At 46.7% G+C, this 22916-nt stretch overlaps 2 protein-coding genes across 9 annotated transcripts in view; both read right to left on the bottom strand.

Annotated features, from left to right (window-relative positions):
- Window positions 1-22916, bottom strand: part of SNUPN (snurportin 1) — a 35462-nt gene that overhangs the window by 6922 nt on the left and 5624 nt on the right. The window contains exons 1-6 of one of the 8 annotated variants that reach the window (XM_015077264.3): window positions 12426-12531; window positions 10223-10287; window positions 8680-8842; window positions 6862-7009; window positions 1224-1328; window positions 909-1005 (exon numbers count right to left, since the gene is read on the bottom strand). In XM_015077264.3, the coding sequence (XP_014932750.1) occupies window positions 909-1005; window positions 1224-1328; window positions 6862-7009; window positions 8680-8837 (508 nt within the window). In that variant the 5' untranslated portion in view covers window positions 8838-8842; window positions 10223-10287; window positions 12426-12531. Of the gene's footprint in view, window positions 1-908; window positions 1006-1223; window positions 1329-6861; window positions 7010-8679; window positions 8843-10222; window positions 10288-10654; window positions 10746-11566; window positions 11744-11779; window positions 11799-11861; window positions 12017-12425; window positions 12567-22916 lie in introns of those variants that run through there. The other 7 variants (XM_027067820.2, XM_027067822.2, XM_015077265.3 and 4 more) reach the window with 7 other exon arrangements.
- Window positions 20751-22438, bottom strand: IMP3 (IMP U3 small nucleolar ribonucleoprotein 3). Its single transcript, XM_015077270.3, has one exon. The coding sequence runs from the start codon at window positions 22195-22197 to the stop codon at window positions 21277-21279; it is 921 nt and encodes a 306-aa protein (XP_014932756.3). The 5' UTR covers window positions 22198-22438; the 3' UTR covers window positions 20751-21276.

Raw genomic sequence — 22916 nt, 5'->3', positions numbered from 1 at the left:
CTCAGTACCAAGCACACGAGGAACCACCGAGGGAGCCTAAGCAGGCAGAAAAGAGAGCAGGCCTCAGGCCCAGCTCTGCCACCTTCTCCATGAATGACAGTGAGCAACTTATTTAACCTCCATGATCTTTGTCTCCTCAGCCGAGCTCAGGTTAGAGGGAGAGGCTAAGGTTTGGACAATGATACAGGAGAAAATATAGGAGAAAAGGGAATTTAGCAGCAAGCCCCAGCAACAGTTTATCATACTTTACACTCAGCGTTCTGAGGGACCTTTTCCCCCAAAACTGCTCGGGTCACCTTGTAATGGATGTCTGTGGGAAAGGTGTGTTGACTTTAATCCAGGGATTTGTTGCCCAGTAGGCCTCACAGGGCTGCATCTATTCTGCAACTGAGGAGGCCTGACCTTGAAGAAGATAGCCTGAATCCAGATATACAGTTTCAAAGGTATGCTTTCAAAGTGAGTCTTTAGAGGCCCCCGGGTGGCTCAGTTGGTTGAGCACCTGACATTGGCTCAGGTCACGATCTCACAGTTTTTGAGTTCAAGCTCCACATTGGGCTTGCTGCTCTCAGTGTAGAGAGCCTGCTTCAGATCTTCCGTGCCCCCCTCTCTCTGTCCCTTCTTTACTCCTGCTCATACTCTCACTCTCAAAAATAAATAAAACATAAAAAATTTTTTTTTAAAGTGACTCTTTAAAATACATAACCAAGGAACTTCTACTGTCTTTTACAAATTGTAAAACTTAATAAACAGGGGCATCTGGCTGGCTCAATTGGTACAGCATGTGATTCTTGATCTCGGGGTCATAAGTTCGAACCCCTGTTGGGGGTAGAGATTACTTAAAAATATATATATGTATTTCAAAAAAAATTTTTTTTCAACTTAATACATAGACAATTTTATGTAGGTACCTTTTGCTGTCGCTGAGTTTTGCCTGTTGCCTCCCGGCAGCAGGGAAGAAAACCTGTTGACACGGTAACCACTCTTGGTGTAGGCACTGGTAAAGCCCTGTGTGGAAAGTTACCATTCCCATTAGGCATCAGGTCTCCTCACCCTCTTGCCTCACAATCTGCAGGTATCATCAGCGCAAAGATGGCTCTCAACAAATCCCTCCTGCAGAAAAGCCTTTCAATCCCCATGCCAGGTGTAGATGAGGAACACGAAGTGCAGAGAATCCTTCCCGCTACAGACTAGGCATGCTGGTATAGGGAGGGGCCACTACTCACCCTGGAGGCCACGATCAGGGCTCTTTTTCCAACAGGGCACACGACCACAATCCATTCCTGCCCCAGATCTGAAGGGACGTCAATCAACCACTCAGACAGCATCAACTGGGGACACCAAAAATTGGCATTAAAAATCAACAGGGGTGGGGTGCGTGGCTGTCTCAGTCTGTGGAATATGCGAATCTTGATCTCAAAGTTGTGAGTTTGAGTCCCACGGTGGGTGTTGGAGATTACTTAAAAAATAAAATATTAAAAAGAAAAATCAGCAGCGGTGTGCTGCTGCGACATCTGCACCAACAGAAAGTTCATATCCTATATATATAAAATAAGAATACACGTAGGCTGACAGTGCACCTGCACCTGCTTGCTCTTAGTTGACTTGTCTCAACTGACACTGACTCAATGGAGGCTGCGTGAACTTCACTGTGAACTTCAACTTCTCTCCTCATCTTCATTTCCTGCATCCATAATTCTTACTACCTTGCTTCCTGTGTCTGGGTGACGGGACCCTCTTCCTCATCTTACTTTGTCCATCTGCCTGCCGTTCTCATAACTATTATGTTCTAGGGGCTATAACCTCAGAGATGAATAAGGTCCCTGACCTTGAGATGCTCTTAATCTAGATCATTTCTCAAACTGGTGACCCCAAATGCCTTAGCAAAAGATTTTGGGAAAACTGCCTTAAAAAACAGGGGTGGGGGAACACGGGTGGCAAAATGAATCTGCAAAGATGAACTCTTCCACTCATGGCTCACAATCCCTCCCATCTGCACAGAGACTGGCCTATCAACTACTCCCTCCCACGGAATCTCTCATCTCTCCTTCCCCTTGGCCCACAAAATGCTCAAGCCCTAATCATAAAAAACAAAACAAAAATGAAAACCTTTAATCACTCTGCGTTTCTGTTAAACTATTCCACTTTCTCCTTTTTAAAACAGCTTTATATTTCTTTTCTTTATTTAAAGTTTATTTATTTTGTGAGAGAAAGCATGAGTGGGGAAGGACAGAGGGAGAGGGAGAGAGAATCCTAAGCAGGCTCCGCACCGTCATCACAGAGCTTGACTCAGAGCTCAAGCTTATGAACCACAAGATCATGACCTGAGCTAAAATCAAAAGTCGGACACTTAACCGATTGAGCCACCCAGGCGCCCCAACAACTTCGTATTTCTTGATGCTGCCCTCCCGCCCACTCTGACACCCTCAGTCCAGATTTGCTACCCCCGCAGCCCTGCCAACAGCCATCAGTGACCTCCTCTCTCTCTTCCCTCTCCCCCACCTTATCCTCCCGGCTCCACTCCTGGTGTGACACTGCTTGTCACCACCTCTTTGTCCTCCTTGACGCATGTTCCCTTAGCCCCATGACACGGTGCTATTCTTTTTCCTGCCAAACATTCCTCCAAATGCTCCCCCAAAGCAATGTAGAGAATGTTCAGGAGGCTGTTTTAGGTTCCCCTTCTTTTCTCTTAGATGCTGCCCCACTGGGGCTGGACTGCATTATGTTTGCAGCCTCACCTGCCATTTCTGAGAGGACACCTCCTAATTCTCCTTCTTTTTCATTTCCAAATTGCTTTCCTTTCCTCCAGACCCATATTTGCACCTGTCCAGGAGGTATCTTTCTCTGCTTGCTCTCTCTGTACCTTAAACTCAATGTACCCAAAACAGGATTCACTGCCTTTGGTCACCCAAGTACCTTCCATCCCTGAAACCCCCCTTTCTCTTTCTGCATCCTGTAGCCCTGTTAATAGCAACACCACTCTCTGTTACTGAATCTTAAACCAAGGCGTAATCAACACTTCCTTAAAGAATGGTACTGCTACAACACCAAAAGCACAAGTGACAAAACACAGGAGCCGTAAGTAAGACTACACCAAAATTTAAAACTTTAGTGCTGCCACTGATACCAACAGCAAAATAAAAAGATAACCCACAGAATGGGAGAAAATATTGGAAATTATGGATCTGGTAAGAGACTTGTATCTAGAATATATAAAGAACTCTTACAACTTAATGATAAAAGGCAACCCAATGAAAAAGGGGCATAGACATTTCTCCAAAAAAGATATACAAATGGTTAATTAGCATGTGAAAACGATGCTGGATATCATTAGTCATTAGGGAAATGCAAAACAAAACCATGAGACACAACTTCACACCCACTAGGGTGGCTCTACTCACAAGGATGGACAATATCAAGCACTGGCAAGGTGTGGAGACACTGGAGCCCTCATACACGGCTGGTGGAAACGTAAAACATTGTAGTCACTTTGGAAAACAGCCTGACAGTTCCTCAAAATGTTAAACACGGAATTACCATATCACCTAGTGATTCCATTTCCAGGTATATACCCAAGAGAAATGAAAACATATCCACACAAAAACTTGTGTGTGAATGTTCACAGAAGCATTATTCACAATAGCCAAAAAGGGAAACAACCCTAATGGTCACCAATGGATAAATGGATAAACAAAGTGTAGTATATCTATACAACAGAAAAGATTTTTTTAATGTTTATTTATTTTTGAGAGAGAGTGAGCACAGCAGGAGAGGGGCAGAGAGAGAGGGAGACACAGAATCCAAAGCAGGCTCCATCCAGGCTCTGAGCTATCAGCACAGAGCCCGACGTGGGGCTCAAACTCATGAACCCCAAGATCATGACCTGAGCTGAAGTTGGATGCTTAGCTGACTGAGCCACCCAGGCGCCCCAACAGAATATTATTTGGCAATAAAAAGAAATGAAGTTCTAACACATGCTCTAACACAGATGAACCTTGAAAACCTTATGCTAAGTGAAGAAAACCAGGCAAAAAGGGTACATCTTGTATGATTCCATTTATATGAAATGTCTAGAAGAGGCAAATCCATAGAGAAAGAAAGTAGATTACTGATTGCTAAGGGCTGGGGGAAAGGAAGAATGGGAACTGATTGCTGATGGGTATGAGGGTCCTTTTTGGGGTGATGAAATGTTTTGGAATTAGACAGTGGTAACAGTTGCACAGCCCTGTAAATATATTAAAAACCACTGAATGTGTCAAAACCCTGTAAATGTGTGAATTGTATGGTATTTGTATGGTATGTGAATTTATCTCAAGGCTGTTTAAAAAAATAGTACTTGTGGGGCTCCTGGCTAAGTATTTAGGATATACTATCTCATTTAATCCTTCTAACAATCCTATGAAATAGTACTGTAAATATCCTCATCTACAGATAAGAAACCAGAGATTTAGAGAGGTTAAGTAACTTGCTTAAGGTCAACAAAAAGCCTGGCTTTGAGGTCAGGTCAATGTGACTTCAGAGCTTAAACATTTAACCACTTCTCATATTGCCTCTTCTATCCAATCTACTGTTAAATTCCATCTGTTCAACCTGGCAATACTTCTCATATTCATGACCTCATTTTCTTTACACCTTCACTGCCCTCAGCACTCATCATCAGATGGTTTTAGCAAAGTTAAGCTCCCTACTACAGTCTCTCTCTTCCAGGCCCTTTTATATACACTGATGGGCATGTCATACAAAGTCTCAACTCTGTCCCTGGCTCAACAATTCTTGATGGTTCCCCGAAATCTAAACCATAGTCTAGGGGGACCTGGGTGGCTTAGTCAGTTAAGCATCCAACTCTTGATTTTGGCTCAGGTCATGATCTCATGGTTCATGAGTTTGAACCCCAAGCAGGGCTCTGTGCTGACAGTGTAAAGCCTGCTTGGGATTCTCTCTCTTCCTCTCTCTCTCTCTGTCCTTCCCCTGCTCATGCTCTCTCTCTCATAAGAAAACAAAACAAACAAAAACCTTAAAATCAGTAAATAAATAAATAAATAAATAAAGTCTAAACTCTTGCACATATTTCTTTGTTTTTGAACGTTTATTTATTTTGAGAGAGAGAGAAGGAATCCCAAGCAGGCTCCTTGCTGTCAGCACAGAGCTGGACATGGGGCTCGAACTCATAAGATGTGGGATCATGACTTGGGCCGAAATCAAGAGTCTAAAGCTCAATAGACTGAGTCACTTAGGCGCCCCAAACTCAGGGCTTTTGTACTTCCCAGAATGAGTCATTTTTAAAGGATGTAATCTTTTCTAAAGGTGTAATCTCTCCACCTAGGTGGGGCTCAAATCCATAATCCCGAGGATCAAGAGTTGTGTGCTCTATTGACTGAGCCAGGCAGGCACCCCTCCTGCACCTATTTCTGCTGTATTCCTTCTCCTAAGCCTATGCTGCTCTATCCTTACTGGCCTGCATACTGCTCTCAACACACCATATACTCCTCCCACCTCAGGGCTCTTGCTCATCCTGTTCCTGCTGCCTGGAATGCACCTCTGCCTATCAATGTCCTACTCATGCTTCAAAGCTGCCTCCTCGTTCATTAACCTTTTCCTGATTTCACAACCCTACTTCCTTCCCTGTTGGAAGCTAATCCCACTTTCTTGTAGCAAAAACCACAATCTCCACTTATTCCGGGAGCACAGGGCCCTTGTCTACCTTCCCACACACAGCCTAGCTTAATACAGGGCAGGGCCTTCAACAATGCTTGCTGAATAGAACTGAACTATACTCTGTCATAAAGGATGTTATCCATGCTGTAGTTGGGGCACAGAAAGAAGATGGGAGTGTGTGCACCCAGAAACCATATTCTAAAGGTGGGAAAGGATTCTGAGGTGACAGGACACTTGGGTTATAGAGAGAAGAATATAATAGAAAGGTAGACTCCCGATCCCACTTGGACCAATACCCTGCCTTCTGGAATACCTGGACTGCCTGAAGCACTGAACAGTTTCCATGCCTGCTTCTCCTATGGCTCCACAAACCACACCAGTTTCTTTCTGCAACCTACAGGCCACTTAGTCACGTTTGTTATAGTCAGCTGTTGTTTTACGGCCTCAACCTCACGTAGGCCAATTGGCTGGCTGGGGTGGCCGTGCAGGCTCCCCATATTCAAGGGCAGCTGTACTTCCCACCTTGCACCATCTGAATGTGAAGATCCAAGACTGGCATGTTAGTCCCCTGCTTGGGAAAGACGACCAACCTAGGAGGTGGAGTGGGGGCAGTGCTGGACTGTGCAGGCCCGATGCAGAACCACTTTACAGCGACCACTAAGAAATGACAAGTGCATGCAGTCTGTTAGTGTATCAATAGCTCAGAGGTCTTCTGCAGCAGGCCGGCGACCTTTGGTTATAGTAGGGCGTAAATGTTCTCAAACCCACCAGCCACAGCCTCCCTCAGTGACCCCCAGTCAGCACATGGCACTGTAAGCCATCTCTTTTCCTAGTCCATACACTTCATGCACAGCAGCAGCTTCTTTGCTATCCCCATTCCTTTCTCCTGTCTCCTCCTCCTCTTTTTTTTTTTTTAATGTTTATTTTATTTTTGAGAAAGAGAGAGAGAGAGAGAGAGAGAGAGAGAGAGAGAGAGAATCAGTGGGGAGGCGCAGAGAGAGGGAAACTGAGGATCCGAAGCAGGCTCTGTGCTAACAGCAGAGAGCCCCATGTGGGGGCTTGAACTCATGAACCTCGAGATCATGACCTGAGCTGAAGTCAGACACTCAGCTGACTGAGCCACCCAGGTGCCCCCTCCTCCTCCTCTCTTTATGGCAACATTTCCTTTAGTGGGATTTGACCTGGCCTCACCTTCTCTGGACTACTCACTTGATTAGCATAGCGTTTTGGTAACTTCTTGCCAGTGTCAACGTCCATCTCTTCATCATCTTTTTTATCATCTTCTTCCTCACTCTCCATCCCTGTCCAGTCATCTTCAGCCAGTCGTCTGGCATGGTTCACGTAATCCAGCCGCTTGCTGGAGGAAAGAAGGCACAAGGACAGGCCTTTACGTCTCATAGGAAGACCCCCTACAGTGTGACGAGTTTAGTTTAATTCAAAGGCTCCAAGTTCAAGAGACCCTGGGGATTCTAGTGGAAGAGATGGTAGATTTTCCTTCATAAGGCTCAACTAGTGATGGCCCCCTCACTGGTCCTAGATAGGAAGCACCCTCTGAACACACTCAGCCTTCCTCACAAGTTCTTAAAAATGGGCCAAGTAAAACGTTGAAAGGAATTTTCAAGGTTCACTAGCTGGAAAAGCTGACCCCACTCCCACCCACCCCATTCCAGACTCCAACACCTCTACCCAGGTGAGAGCTGACACTTTCCTGCCTGGCAGGCATCTAGTCCAAAGGCCCTGGGTAATTGAAGAGAAGAATCACTGAGACGTGGTGAGGAGTTTAAAACAAAGACCACTTCTGGGATTTTCCAACTTCCATAGCTTTCTGAGGAGTGGCCAGGCCTTCTTCTAGTTCTTATCTAACTTTCAAAACAGGCCTCTTAGCTTACGATTTAATCTATCTTTTACTTGTTTTTGCTTTATTGTTATCCTTCTCTCTTTTGAAAAAAACTATGCATTCTAGAAAGCTTGGGCAATTAGTTAAGAAAGAATAAGAACCGTTTGGAACCTAATTGCTCCAAAGTGATCTGTAGATACCTCGTAACCTCCTGCACTTGGTTCCCTCAATGCTGAGGCAAGAAATCCACTACGGAGGCAGTGAGACCAGCTCAACTGGTTCTCCTCAGATACTCTCAGACACATGAGTTCTTGCACATTCACGTGAGGGTGCACACCAGAGAGGCATATGAAAGCACGATGGTGTTTTAATTCAAGAATAAGGAAGGGGGCACCTGGTGGCTCAGCTGGATACGCATCCAACTCTGTCTCAGGTCATGATCTAGAAGTTCATGAATGTGGGCCCTGTGTTGGGCTCTCTGCTGTCAATGCAGGGCCTACTTCCTCTGTCCACCTCTCTCTGCCCCTCCTCTCCCATCCCCTCTTTCGCTCAAAAATAAATAAATAAGCATTAAAAAAAATTAGTTCTTTCTAATCCTCTATTCCTTATTACCCAGAAAAGGCCTGTGTTGTACTCAGAATACAAGGATAGGCCCTGACTTCAGAGCAGCCCAGCCTCAGACACTCCTATCCTGCTCTCTTCCCCTGCTTGCTCATCTTGGCATTGAGAATTAAGTGTATGGAAGACATTTCCTCAGATTCCCTGTGGAATTATTTGTATTGAATTCTCAAGGGCTCCACGGAAACATTCGGGCTGAAGGCAGACAGGAAGACCACACCAATGCCAGGATTCAGAGTGCAGAAGCCACACAGGGAATGTGGGGAGTGGAAGTCTGGGTGTGGCCTTCACAAGTCCCTAAATCGCAAAGCTCAATGCTGCTGCCAGGGAAAAAAGAAAAATTTAACCAAATAATTGAGCTTTTGCTTTCAAACTTCAGCCTTTCCCTATGTCTCCATCTTTTCCTAAGCTCTGGGTATAAAGGATGTCTACCTCTGCCAGGATTTACCCCTCCCAACCTCATGGGCAAGGTGTACCTACTAAGGGTCTACTTCGAAGAGACAAGCCTAGAGCCTCCTGATTGGAGGCTCCCAGCCTGGAAAGAGAAAGCAAAGAGTTAAAGCATCCCTTACGATTTCTGCAGTTCCAATAGTCGGCGGCGCCGCTCACTCTGCTCCAAGGAACTGTACTTGGACTTGTACTGGGACAGGCGGGGGTGTGGGGCAGCTGTGCTGTTCAGATCTTGAGACACAGAAAAGCTACTGGCCAGGGCTTGACTCAGCTCTTCCATCTTCCCTACAAAGGAAAACATAAGAAAATGGTTCATTCATTTCATATCACCTCCTGTGCACAGGCAGTTATGATGTAACATGATGGCTACATTCCTAAAAAAAACTCACTTGATCCAAAATCACAACTGTTTCCATGGGGAGAGAGGAAGTTAAAGGGTAAACGCGTTATATATGAGCATAACATTAATTCCTGCAGATATTTCAATAATTATCATCTTGATAGCTCTCAGTGGACCGATATAAACTTATATATACATCAAGACAAATCAAGTTCACCCTGCTAACTTTTGCTTTGTCATTCATCACCAGTAGCCCGTCACTAATTTCTTTTTACCATCATTGATGTCCAGTGATGTGATCAAGTACCTAATTTTTTCCTGAGTAGTTCTAAATAGCCATTACTCAATAACTTTTAATATTAATATAACTTTTTAAAAAATGCACACATTTTATTTTATTTTATTTTATTTTAGAGAGAGAGACAATGGTGTGAGCAGGGGAGAGGGCTATGGGAGAGAGAGAGACTATCAAGCAGGCTCCACACTCAATTCAAATCCTGACGTGGGGCTTTGATCCCATAGCCCTGAGATTATGACCTGATTCGAAATCAAGAGTTGGACACTTAATTGACTAAGCCACCCAGGTGTCCCTATTTTATTTTTTTAAGTAAGCTCTACACCCAATGTGGGGCTTGAACTCACCACAAGATCAAGAATAGCATGTTCCACCAACTGAGGAGGCCAGGCACCCCTCTAATATAACTTTCCCTTTAAAAAAAAATTTTTTTTAATGTTCATCTATTCTTACAGAGAGAGAGAGAGGCAGAGAGAGGGAGACACAGAATCTGAAGCAGGCCCCAGGCTCTGAGCTGTCAGCACAAAGCCCGATGCAGGGCTTGAACCCACGAGCAATGAGATCATGACCTGAGCCAAAGTTGGATGCTTAATTGACTGAGTCACCCAGGGGTCCTCTAATATAACTTGCCGATGCAGATTTTACCCAATTGTTGTTTAACTTTCTAATAAATGCCAACTTACGTTAGAAAATTTAGCTCCAGGAGAAATACTGGTCCTGGGCCCTTACAGCAAGACAAGAGGAGCCCCAATCCCAAACCTGGCAGTTGCTTTCTCATTGTATATTTTGTTTTGTTTGTCTGTTTTGTTTGTTTGTTTGGAGTGGACAAAAGGAAGGTTTCAGGGCTACCCATGTAGGACTCACTTGTCAAAGAGCTAGATGTAGAAGGCTACCTACCAGTTAACACCAAGGTGTGTGAAAGACTGATATGTGGTACATTTGGGAGATGGAGTAGATTGGAGACAGAGTACCCAGGTGTGCCCTAAAGAATGGGAGTAGAGAGAAAGAGGTGAATTCACATGTCACTCACCTTTCTGTGAATGAAGGTATGAAGTGGCATAGGAGCTTAGCTAAGGGTTAAAGGTGTGCCTCAGACTGTAAGAAAAAAGAACATTTAGGAGAAATCAGACTCACAAAGCTGGGCTGGCCTAACCCTTTAGGTGTAGTATAAAACAGAGGCATCCCCAGTGCTTAAACTCCACCCCAGGCCAGGTCCCACTGCTCAGAGCACCAAAACCAACAGGTTCATTCCAGAGCCTCCATGGTTAATAACAACATTATGGGTCTCTATCTGGCAATGAATTACTTTCCATTGCACATTTGAAGTCAGATTTCCCCCCCTAATTTGCAGCATTTTTTTTTTTAATTTGAGAGGAACTTAAAAAAAGTTGTGGTTAGAAACCCATGACATAAAATTTATCATCTTAACCATTTTAAGTTACAGGTCAGTAGTGTTACGTACATTCACATTGTTGTGCAACCAATTTCCAGAACTCTTATCATCTTGCAAAACTGAACCTCTATACTCATTAAACATGAAGGGAACTTTTTTTTTTAATTTAAGATTGACATATTACTGGTATGGTTTCGAGGTGAATCTTTTTTTTAATTAAAAATTTTTAATGCTTATTTATTTTTGAGAGAGAGAGAGAGAGAGGGAAAGAGTGCAAGCTGGGGAGGGGCAGAGAGAGGGGGACAGGATCTAAGGCAGGCTTCACGCTGTCAGCGCAGAGCCCGATTGTGGGGCTCCAACTCACAAACCACGAGATCCTGACCTGAGTCAAAGTCGGAGGCTTCACCGACTGAGCCACCCAGGTGCCCCAATGAATCTTAACATACTTGTAATGCAACCAGGGTGGCCATTTGTGGTTGAGCTGGGTGATGATTACGTGGGATTCATAATGGTATGCTATTTTCCGTATTTTCCTGTACTTGTGTACACGTCTAAACAGTTCTATAACACAATCTTTTAAAGAATTCATGATGTCCTCGGCTTACCAAAGTAATGACCAAATCTGAAATACACTCATTAGGCCTTGCCATGCTTTTATCTTGGTGTGGCCTCCCAAGGCCACACTTGGTGATTCCGCCAAGAATCACAAAATCATTACACACGCCTTGGATACTGGGGCGGCCCTCTGTATCTTTGTAGCTGTTCTTGGCTGCCTCCTGCTCTTTCAATCCATTCCTTGGATGGGGCTGCCTCCAAGGGTCCTGACCTTAGCCCGGGTGGTCTCAGCCAGACTCAACGTGCGTCCCCTACCGCCTCTGCTGCCTCCTCCTCCCCCATCCGGCGCCCCCGCCTCCCACTCCTCAGGCGGGGATCTATGGCTCCACTGCTGCTTCCACGGGGCTCCAGCCCCGGGGACACTACCTGCTCCACTCGGTCGTCCTCCCCGCCACAGCCCCGCATTGCCTTTCTCTAGGAACGCGGCCCCCTAGGCCTTGCACGATTCGCCCCTCCCCCACAAAAAGTCCCTGAGGGGTCCTGGCCCGACAGCCTGTAACAGAAGAGCGGCAGCGCGCTCAAGGGGAGCCTGAGCCTGGCTTTGCCTCTCCAGGGGACGCCTCGGGAGTCCAGGAGTACCAGCCGGCCAGAGGGAGAAGCAGCCGGGAGCCGAGGGGCAATTCGGGAGCCGGCGGGGCCCAGGCTCGAACCCAGGACTCACCAGGAGGAGGTGACAGTTCCAGGAGCCGCGGCCACTGCTGACGGGGGCAGACCAATCAGCTGCTCAGGGAGGGCTGGGCCCACCCCCTTGGCCGCTGCCGCGCCGCCGGGCCCACCCGCCGCGCGCCGGGAGTTTCCGGCTCCGCCCACCATCGTGAATTCCGGGAGTGCAGCCGCCGTCCGGTCGCTCGCGGGCCGTTATTTCCGCCTTCACTGGCTGGCGCTTTTTTGGTTGGCCCAGGCAGGGGTCCTTTTGTGATGCACTGTTCGGGACCATTCCTGCCCGGTGACTTGGCCCTGCCGAGGCCTGACCACAAGCTCCTCGGGGCTCCTTTCGCCAATGGGAAGAACCCCGATCTCGGGGCTGGGCATTCAAAGCCCTCCAGGCCCTGGGTCCTGAAGCTTCCCCCAGATCGCCCGCTTTTTAGGAGCACAGGCAGTCCGCTCTCTCTCCTCTGCCGGCAGTGCCGGTTGCCTGGACGACACCCCCGGCCCCCGACTCCTCACACACCCGTCTCAATTAGACATTCCCGTCCCTTTCGCTCTTACTACACCGGCGACATACCTCGATTACAGCCCGTTTGCTCAGTTTGGGAGTCTCTTTCCTACTCGGCTGTGGGCTTGGCAACGGCAGGGACCTGGCTTGATTGCTGCTTAAGAAGGCAGCGTCTGGCACAAAACGTAGCACTCAGTAGACCTTGGTGAATTCCTTGAAGGGATTACGGCAAAGGGGTAGGGAGGGGAGAAGCAGCCGAGATTTAGGAGAGATAATCAAATTAGAATGCAGCCTCTTGGAGGGAGGACTGATGAGACGCAAACTAAAGATATGACAGCCATTTACTGAATGCTTACATTGAGCCAGACACTGCTTCACGTGCATTATCTCCTTTAATCTCCAAATAACACAAGGAAGTAGACTGAAGCTCTGAGAGGTTAAGTACTTGACCAGAATCACACAGCTTTCAAGCCAAACATTTGAATTGCTGAATGTTGGACTTACAGAGAAGTTGGATATTACTACACTACAGAAAATACACGTTTTGAGTCCAAGGAATGCCAAGATGTTACTTGCTACATATTTTAAGTACATGACACCATCCATTTGAACAAAAAAACACAGAAGATCAGACTGATACAGAGGGTAATGGGTGCTTGGGGCCCTGGAAGACCCAATTTTTTGGGCCTCAGAATTTATGTAGGTGAGCTCTTTTTTTTTTTTAATTTTTACTTATTTTTGAGAGAGAGAGAGGAAGATACAGAATCTGAAGCAGGCTCCAGGCTCTATCAGCACAGAGCCCAATGCGGGGCTCGAACATATGAACCTCAAGATCATGACCTGAGCCAAAGTCTGGCGCTTAACCGACTGAGCCACCCAGGAGCCCCAATGAGTGGTCTGACTCTTTCAGTAGTCCGACTGAGCAAGGCTGTGCACTAGGTTATTTATTTGATGCATCCTCAAATAATAGCTCATATTTGCCTGATTTATGAGACAGACAAAGAAAAGCCCAGGGCCCGACTTCACTAGGGAACTTTGACATCAGGATATTAAGTATTTTGTGTCCCAGAACCACCATTCTCTACTCATGACTATGGAGGTCACACTAAGTGGTCAGAACTGCACAGAAAAGAACAAAGGCCCTACACATTAAAGCAAAATGAGCTGAGGTCCAGGAAAAAAGGCTCCAGTCCCTCATTCATACTCAGCTGAATAACTTCTCATATCACTGAAAAGAACAAACTAAATGGTACTTGGCCCAGGGGTTCATTTGGAGCCAGTCTGTGTTCCACAAGGGCCTGCTCTGCCTAGAACAGTGTTCTAGTTCCCCAACTATAGCCATTGGCACCTCACCTTCACAACACTGGCCACATACACATACACATACACCTGTGCTTAATGTCTTTAAATCAATTTACTATTTTAAAAAGGCTAAACAGGGGCACCTGGTGGCTCAGACAGTCAAGTGTCTCACTTTGGCTGAGGTCACGATCTCGAGGTTCGTGGGTTCGAGCCCTGTGTTGGGCTCTGCGCAGACAGCTCAAATTTTGTGTCTCCCTCTCTCTCTGCCCCTCCCCTGCTGTGTTTTCTCTCTTTCAAAAATAAATAAATTTTAAAAAATGAAATGAAAAAATAAAAAGCTAAATAGAGGAGCCTGGGTGGCTCAGTTGGATGAGTGTCTGACTATTGATTTCAGCTCAGGTCATGATCTCATGGTTCCTAAGTTCAGGCCCTGCCTTGGGCTCTGCCCTGGCAGTGCAGAGCCTGTTTGGGATTCTACCTCCCTCTCCCTGCCCTTTCCCTGTGTGTGCAAGCATGCGCGCGCGCGCGCACACACACACACAGACACACACACACAGTCTCTCCCTCTCTCTCTGAAAATAAATAAAAGAGGAACACCGTAGCATTTCTTTAAATCACTTCCCACTTTAACAAAGTATCTATAAAATATATACACTGTGAAAATAGTATATGTTATAATCTAGCTAAATACTAGTAAGTGCAGAAAACTGTGAGACTGAGGACTGTGTAAGAATCAGATTAGCAAGTGTTGGAGAAGTGACATGGAGTAACACAAACAGAACTTTTCTTTTGTACAATCAGCAAAATCCAAAGAGAACAGAAAAGGGAAGATCCACTTTCTCTCTCCATAATTCAATGTTATTTAAGGTAGAATCTACGCACCCCCTAAAATCATCCTGTAAGCGCCCCCAGGAGGAGGAATCCCTACCTAACACAGAGAAGCTTGGGAGCAGGACGGTGTCCAGCCATTTCCAAAAGAGGAGGCTCTCATTGGGAGCCCTGAGTGTCACTCTGTCATCAGTCAACAGATGTGTGTATAATGCCAACCGTTGGTTAGGTACTGTGCCACAGGAAATACCAAAATGACTCAGACTGACCCAGTCCCTGCCCTCCAGGGGCTTACAGCCCAGTTGTGTAGCAGAGAAAGACAAAAGGTAGGTGCTATAGCTGACTGCAGACCGGTGTTAAGGAGCTCAGGTGACTGGGTAGAGAGCAAGTGGGGTGGGTCCTGGGGCCAGTGTTCAGGGAACTCCTCTCAGAGATGACATTTGAGTCAAGACCTGAATGATGAAAAGGAGCCAGTCATGAGGACAGGGAGACTGACCCCATTTCCAGAGAGGCTTTGTGTGAGGGGTAGACAGAAGGCAGGGAGGAGGGAGAAGCGGTGGGAAGATGAAGTCACAGAGGCAGGTGGGACACCGAAGCCTGTAGGCCGCAATGGGGAGTTTGGATTTTACCTGCATTGCAGATGGAGGTCTTCAAAGTTATGAGATAACCAAATTTGAGTTTGAAAGAGCTCACACTGGCCACTCAGTGGGGAACTGAAGCGGGCAGCAACGGATCAGGAGGCCAGTGAGCAGGGCTGGCACTAAAGTGGTGGCAGGGAGGGCTTACTGTTCTCAAAAAGGGGAGGAGGTAAATAAGAATTATACACGTGTTCAAGTCCAGTCCCCCAGCCAAGACATTCCTCTTGAGGTTACTGGAAGTGAAAGAGAATTGGAAAGGGAATAGCTTTCTCCTGATGTAATTTGATGTGATGTAAGGCCTAGGCCCTTCAATATCTTGAGGACCAGAGCTTCTCACTGCCCATTTGGAGACACCCTGTAGGAGAGGGATTCTTCAGCAGGAGGGACACTCTGACTTGAGAGAGTGACAAAGTCATGTATTAACAGTTGTCATATGAGCCAGGATGCAGAAACTGCAGTCATAGGAGACCCTAAAGCTCAGAGGAGCCACACTTCCTCTCCTCCACTCCCACAAGGTCCCTAGGGCTCAGCTCTGGGTGAGAGGAAACATGTCAGAGAGGTTAAGGTCTTGTGTTCTGGAGCTGGATGGCTTGGGTCCAAATCCAGACTCAGCTACCCGCTGGCTCTGTGGCCATGTGAGTTATTTCACCTCCATATGCTTCAGTTTCCCCCTCTGTAAAATGTGGCTAATAATAGTAACTACCTCCAAGGTGGTTATAGTTGAGTGAAATCATCCATGTAAGGTAAATCATCAAAAATCTTGTTTTATTAGTGCTTAACTTCTTGTTTTAAGATCACCTTTCCCTTAACTGACTGACATATCATGAGTAAGTTGACTTTGGGGTGCCTGGGTGACTTAGTCGACTAAGTGCTGGACTTCAGCTCAGGTCATGATCTAGCGGTTCATGAGTTCGAGCCCCGCGTCGGGCTCTGTGCTGTCAGCTAGGAACCTCCAGCTTGGTTCGGATTCTGTGTCTTCCTCTCTCTCTACCCCTCCCCTACTCGCACTCTGTGTGTGTCTCTCTCTCTCTCAAAAGTAAACATTAAAAACAAACAAACAAACAAATAAATCGACTTCTAATTAGGTGAGCCCAAGATGGTCTCTTTCTTGCAGACCAAAGTGCATGCCCATGATTTTAATCCAGGTCTTCCCGAGTCCAAAGTTCCTAATCTTTAGCCCACCAGACATTGCCTGCTCTGTATTTTAAGGGATCTCATTTTGCTCCTGATTTTCAGCCGGTGAGCTGAATGGGTGACTTGGTTCACCTCTACATTGCCCCCTCCCCATGCTAGGAAGAGTCCCAGCCCTGGATGGTGGTGGGGGCTGGTGGGGAGGAGGATATCCTCTGGAAACTTCCCTGGAAACTGACAGTGGGGCCCATTCTCAGATGCTAAGACCAAGATCTGTCCTAACGTTCATACAGCTTTCATCCTGGGTCAGGACTGAGGATTGCTGGGCCAGGCAAAGCACCCCTAATTTCTTTGCTGCCTCTTTTTAAGTGTTGACTGCACTCTTTTATATCCTCTCCTCCACAGCAAAAACTTTCAGAGCAGAGTGTGGTTCAGCCTTCTGCTATTAAAGAGAGGAGAGGGAGTGAGGCCCAGCACAAGAGGACGTGCCTCAAGTCACACTTTTAAGTCATCAGCAGGGCTAGGCCCCTGCTTCTCTTTCTTTTTGCCCACTCTTGCCTGCAGCCAGTCAGCCTCCCACCCTCTCAGTTGTTGGGAGATGATCTGGAGCGTTTGTGGTGGTGCTGGCTCTGTGCCAAGCACTGGACTAGGCACAAGGCTTGTGCTTCTCAAAGTGTGACCAGCAGCACCTTGGGCCCACTTCAGATGTGGAAGGGATGGGCTATCTTGCTACCATAATTTTTAATGGCTGTGTTTCATCATAAGGATAGCCAATACTATTTTTAAAATGTTTATTTATTTTTGAGAGCAAGAGAGAGGGCGTGTGCACAAGTCGGGGAGGGGCAGAGAGAGAGGGGCCTAGAGGATCCAGAACAGGCTCTGAGCTTACAGCAGAGAGCCCAATGGGGGGCTGGAACTCATGAGCCATGAGATCATGACCTGAGCCCAAGTTGGATGCTGAACCAACTGAGCCACCCAGGCACCCTGAGGATATCCAATAACTTAACCAGTCCCCTTGGGACACATTTTCAATTTTTTGCTATTATTCTGTATTATAAATACTGTGATGAAGATCCCCATAGCTATTTTTTTGCAAAGACCCATAATTTACTTATGCTAAATTTTTGAAAATGACATTTCTAGGTCAGAAGGTATATAATGTATGTTTCTAAGGTTCTTGATACATATTGTAAAGTTGTCTGAGAGGGTGTATCAATTTGCCCTCCTGCCCACTGTGTATATACATTTTTTTTCATCCATTAGGCTTTTTTGTAACAAGTCTAGCTCCCTGCCTTTCCTGCAAGTTTCTTTTGTGACCTGGGGAGGGAAAGAAAGGAGTGGCTGTGTTTTAAGGTCTTTTTTTTTTTTTTTTTGCCTTCCTCTAAGCTTTAGGTTTTAACCCATGCAAGGCGCTTCTTTAAGCACTTTGTAGGAATTAAACCATTTAATTCTCTCCATAATTTTTAAAAACGTTTTAAAAAGTTTATTTATTTTAAGAGAGACAGTGGGGGAGCTGAGCGGGGAAGGGGCAGAGAGAGAGAGAGAGAGAGAGAGAGAGAGAGAGAGAGACTCTCAAGCAGGTTCTGCAGTGTCAGCACCGAGACTGACTCAGAGCTTGAACTCATGAAACTGTAAGATCATGACCCGAGCCAAAATCAAGAGTCAGATGCTTAACTGACTGAGCCATGCAGGTGCTCCATTAACTTTCTTTTTTTTTTTAAGTAGGCTCCACAGCAATGTGGGGCTCTAACTCACGACCCTGACATCGACCCTGACATCGAGTTGCCTGTTCTACAGACTGAGCCAGCCAGGCGCCCCCCTCCATAATTTTTAATGTATTATTATTAACCATTCCCATTTTTCACTTTTTAAAAATTGTGGGGGCGCCTGGCTGGCTCATTTGGAAGAGCATGTGACTCTTGATCTCAGGGTTGTGAGTTTGAGCTCCATGCTGGGTGTAGAGATTACTTACATAAATAAATAAAACTTAAAAAATATTGTGGTAAACTGTAACATAAAATTTGCCATTTTTTCTCTGCCTTCATCATGGTGCCTGCTTTGGATCCTCTGTCCACCCCTCTTTCTACCCCTCCTCTGCTCATGTTCTCTCAAAAAAAAATAAATAATATTTGCCATTTCAAACATTTTTAAGTGTATAACTCCATGGTGTTAATTACATTTACCATGTTGTATTCACCATCACCACTATTTCCAAAATTTTTTCATTACCCCAAACAGAAACTCTACCTGTTCAGCAATAATTCCCCATTCTTTTCACCTATCCCATATTACTACTTATTTGCAATACAGAAAATGGAGGCACAGGAACGCTAAGTAAAATAACCAATGTTACATGGCTAGTTAAGCATAGAAGCCACCATTCAGACTAGGCAGTCTGGCTCCAGAACTTGCTTTCTAAATCTGGCATAGGTTTTTTTTTGTTGTTGTTTTTTGGTTTTTTTTTTAAGCCCAAATTTTCTGGTTACAGGTTATTTCTTTCATGTCTTCCCTGCAAAGAATGAAAGACTTTTCTAAAGAATCTTGTATTTTACTCCTAAATTCCTAAACCCAATTTCCTCCAAGAGAACTTTGAAGTTGTATCCATTTGGGCTACAGGTGCGGGATCTAACTACTCCAAAGGGCACATCTGTTTCCTTGTCCTGTGCAGTCTGGTAGGAGCCAGTGGTGGCTTTTAGAGCACCAAACTCTCCATGAAATCCCCAATCCTGGGAGCCCTAAGGACATTTCTCAAATGGGCTGAGATTGTGCCCAGCCACCAGAGCTCAGTGCTGAGGAGTAGGATTTCTCTCTTTTTTTTTTTTTTAAAAAAGAGAGCGAGAGGGGCACCTGGGTGGCTCAGTTGGTTAAGTGTCTGACTTCAGCTCAGGTCATGATTCTCGAGTTTGAGCCCCACATCGGGCTCTGTGCTGACAGCTCAGAGCCTGGAGGCTGCTTCAGATTCTGTCTCCCTCTCTCTCTGCCCCTCCCCTGCTCATGCTCTGTCTCTCAAAAATAAATAAATGTTTAAAAAAGAATTAAAAAGAAAAAAGAGGGGCGCCTGAGTGGCTCAGTGGTCGAGCGTCCGACTTCAGCTCAAGTCATGATCTCACAGTTCGTGGGTTCGAGTCCCGTATCAGGCTCTGTGCTGACTGCTTGCTCAGAGCCTGGAGACTGCTTCGGATTCTGTGTCTCCTTCTCTCTCTGCCCCTCCCCTTCTCACACTTTGTCTTACTCTGTTTCTCAAAAATAAATAAATGTAAAAAAAAAAAAAATTAGAAGAAAAGAGAGGCAGAAAGGCAGAGGGAGAAATAGAATCTCAAGCAGGTTTCACACTCAGCATGGAGCCCGATACATGACCCAAGCTGAAATCAAGAGTCAATTTCTCAACTGACTGAGCCACCTGGGTGCCCCCCTCCTTCCATTTCTAAAGGAATGGCACCAAAAAGAACATGGCCTTTAGAGTCAACTCTGGAATTGAACCCCAGCCTTTACAATTCTTTCTGAAGCTGAAAAGGCAGGGATAACATGACCTACCTTGCAGGGTTGTTGGGAGGAACAAATGGTAGCCACTGAGGTAGGGCCTCAGTGAATGTTAAGCTGAGCGCTTGCTCCTTGCTCAAACCTTTATACAGCACCTTGCTGGGAACCAATCACATTGCCTGGTGCTGCTCTTTCTCTGCTGACTTGGAAACTCAAATTCAGGGATTCTCTCTAAACCCCTACCTGTCCCAAGGGCTGGCTGTGCCAACATTGACAGTCTTTTAAAGGGAGCATGATGCCAGCTCTGCCACTTACCGGCTATGCAGTCTTGGGCAGTTTGACCCATCTCTGCCTCAGTTTCCTCATCTGAAAAGTAGAGGATAATTGGATTCCCCGCTTCATAGCACTGTTGGAAGTATTACACAGATTAAAACATGTAATGCACTTACAGCTGTGCCTGACACATACTAGAGGCGTTTGCTAGTGTCAACCTGCCCTTTGTTTCTCTACCAAGTGCTGCCTTTCACCTGGGGAAATGGAGGAGGCATACATAAAAGCCAATCCATTGGTCTTGGCAGTCTATTTATTCTCCTCGTGCAAGTCTTGGGTAAAAAGAGGTAGTCTCCCTACTTTCCAATTCCCTACCACGAAGACCATGTTTCCAGGAAACCTCCTGGGCCTCTTCTAACCGCTAGATGGCCAAGCTACAGGGTGATTATTTCCTTAGGCAAGCTAACAGCAAACACTTCAGCCCTCTAATATGGTATTTCCTGGGGCTGGAATATCAACAGGAAGTCCTGTGGGGAAGATCTCTGCCAAAACACTCATTCCCAGGAAGGGATTGGTAAACTGACAAATTTGCCCAGCCCTGTACAACATCCTGCAACCTCCACATGCGCCCCTGTGGCAGGCCTCACCACAGGCAGGTCGCTGCTGACCCCAGTTCTTTTCTACTGGGTTCTTGAGCCAACGAGCCCAGATGTGAACCTACGTGAGAAAAACAGACAGACAAAAATTTGCTCTTACAAAAGTTGGGCCATTTATTGGCATTAGGAAAGCATTCCTTTAGGCACGGGTGGGTCCCTGAATACTAATCTCACCCATTTTATGAAAACTTGAGACCAGACTCTCCATCGTCTGTACATAGCTTAATCACAAAACAAGAGCAAGTACTCGAATTAAACAGGTTTAACCAAACTGTCCTGCTACAAGATAATAAAGGGAAAGCTAGGGGGAGGGGAGGGGCTCAAAGTTCCTTCGCACTACAATGTTTCAGGTACATAATCTAACAATTCCGCAGTGCAGCACAAAACAGCTTCCCATTGTCTCTTAAATCAGTAATGTAATTATCAATAGTCCAAGGGCCAAGAAAAGTTTATGGAAAACGGCCGTACCCTTTGGCTCTGTGCGTGACCTGCTGCTGAGGGACAAAGTTCTTAAGAACAAACGACTTGGCCGATACACTCTTGGGGCAAGCGCCCTCACAGAATCTCAAGCATCAGGTCTCAGCTTTCCCATCCTCGAAAGGCAGGGACAATCGGCTAGGCCTCCAGATCGAAGTCATCGCGCTCCTCATTGTACTCCAGCACGTGCCGCTTGATCTTGGACGAGTCTACCCAGGTGACAAAGTCCTCCATGCTGCGTGTGACAAGGAAGGCGGGGTCAGTGACCACGTCGGGGCCCACGCGCACGTGGCCCTGTTCCACGAAGGCCACGGCGGCCTGGAGGTGCTGCGCCATGCGCAGCTTCAAGAGCACGGTGGGCAGTCGGCGGCGGCAGAAGGACGAGGCCGTGACGAAGTCGCAGAGCTCTAGCGAGCCGCGCGTGGGCACCAGGCCGAGAGCATACAACTTGTCCAGCAGCGCGGCCGAGGCGCGCACGCGAAACGGGTCGCGCTCGGGTAGGTCGCGCAGGCGCCGCGCCAACTCACGCACAGCCCGGCTCAGCTGGTTGTAGCGCGTGTAGTCCTCCCGCCGCTGCAGCCGATAACGCCGCAACACGCGCAGCTCGTGTAGGTTGTGGTCAGTGACCTCCCAGTTCAGGAAGTCCACCTGCTTCAGCAGCTTCTGCTCGTGGAACTTAAGCTTCCGCACCATGATGGCGGCTCCCGGTGCCGCAAGACCCGAAGCTAAAAGCACAGACAGTGGCCGCGCGGCTTCCGCTTGGGATCCCGAAGTGCAGGCCGCCCTGGGGGCCCTGGGCCAATGAAAGAAAGGCTCAAGGCCACGCCCTTGATTTCCATTGGTCAGAGTGTAGCCACGCCCCATGCATCTATCTCGCGTTTCTTCTTTTCTCGTTGGCTGAAGCCGAGTGGGAGAAGTACTGAAGAAAGGCCGGAGGTGGGGCAGCGGGCCGGGGGCGACACAGCGAGGTGTTTTTGGTTTTGTTTTTTGTTTTAAATTTCCACGAGGTCTTAAGTTACCAGAAATATATCCCCTAGTGCGGTAATCATTTCTTCTCATTCAGGCCGATGCCCTTAGGGACTCTCGGGAGTGTCTGCCCATAGAAGCTGAGGAAGCCAGTCCTGGGGAAGACGGGTGACTGCTGCGCCTGTTTGATGGGGTTTACCGTGCTAATTCATCGTCGGGTTCCTCCCACCTGGTGGGAAGTTTTCCGGATCCGGCGGACGGGAGACCGGCTGGGTAATTGCGGTCGCTCGCTACCGCCAGGTAGCCCCCAGGAGGGCGGGTGGATCCTCCCTGTCAAGTGGGGCTGAATGCAGGCGAACCTATAAAATACTGATTTCCGGGCCGCTTCTTTATACGCACTGATCGGGATCTATACGGGAGCCTCTTTGAAATATGTATTGTTAGTAGGGATGTCGGGTGGTTCAAAAAACCCAGCAAGTCTGAGAAATTCGGATATTAAGTACAAAACCAACTCCTTAGTTGAGCTCAAACGAATAAGCCTGATAGGGTGGACTTCCGTCACCCTCAGTACTGGTCACCCAGTACTGAGTTTAATAAATTTAACGCTGTTATGGCTAGTTATATCTGTAAGGTACAGTTGAGTGTAGCGCTGCAGGACTAACCTTTTTATTTGCCCAGGCCTTTGACGCCACCTAGCTTCTTCGTTGATTATTTTATTTTGTATAGTTTTCATTGTCCTTTTAATACTTGACATGTGGAAAATAATATATGTAACACGTGTAAGTTACAAACTATAATGAATACTTATGAAC

The sequence above is a fragment of the Acinonyx jubatus genome, chromosome B3 (genome assembly GCF_027475565.1).
Source record: "Acinonyx jubatus isolate Ajub_Pintada_27869175 chromosome B3, VMU_Ajub_asm_v1.0, whole genome shotgun sequence".
NCBI lineage: Eukaryota > Metazoa > Chordata > Mammalia > Carnivora > Felidae > Acinonyx > Acinonyx jubatus.
Note: the sequence above shows the minus strand (reverse complement) of the source record. Positions and strands in the feature narration are given on the sequence as shown.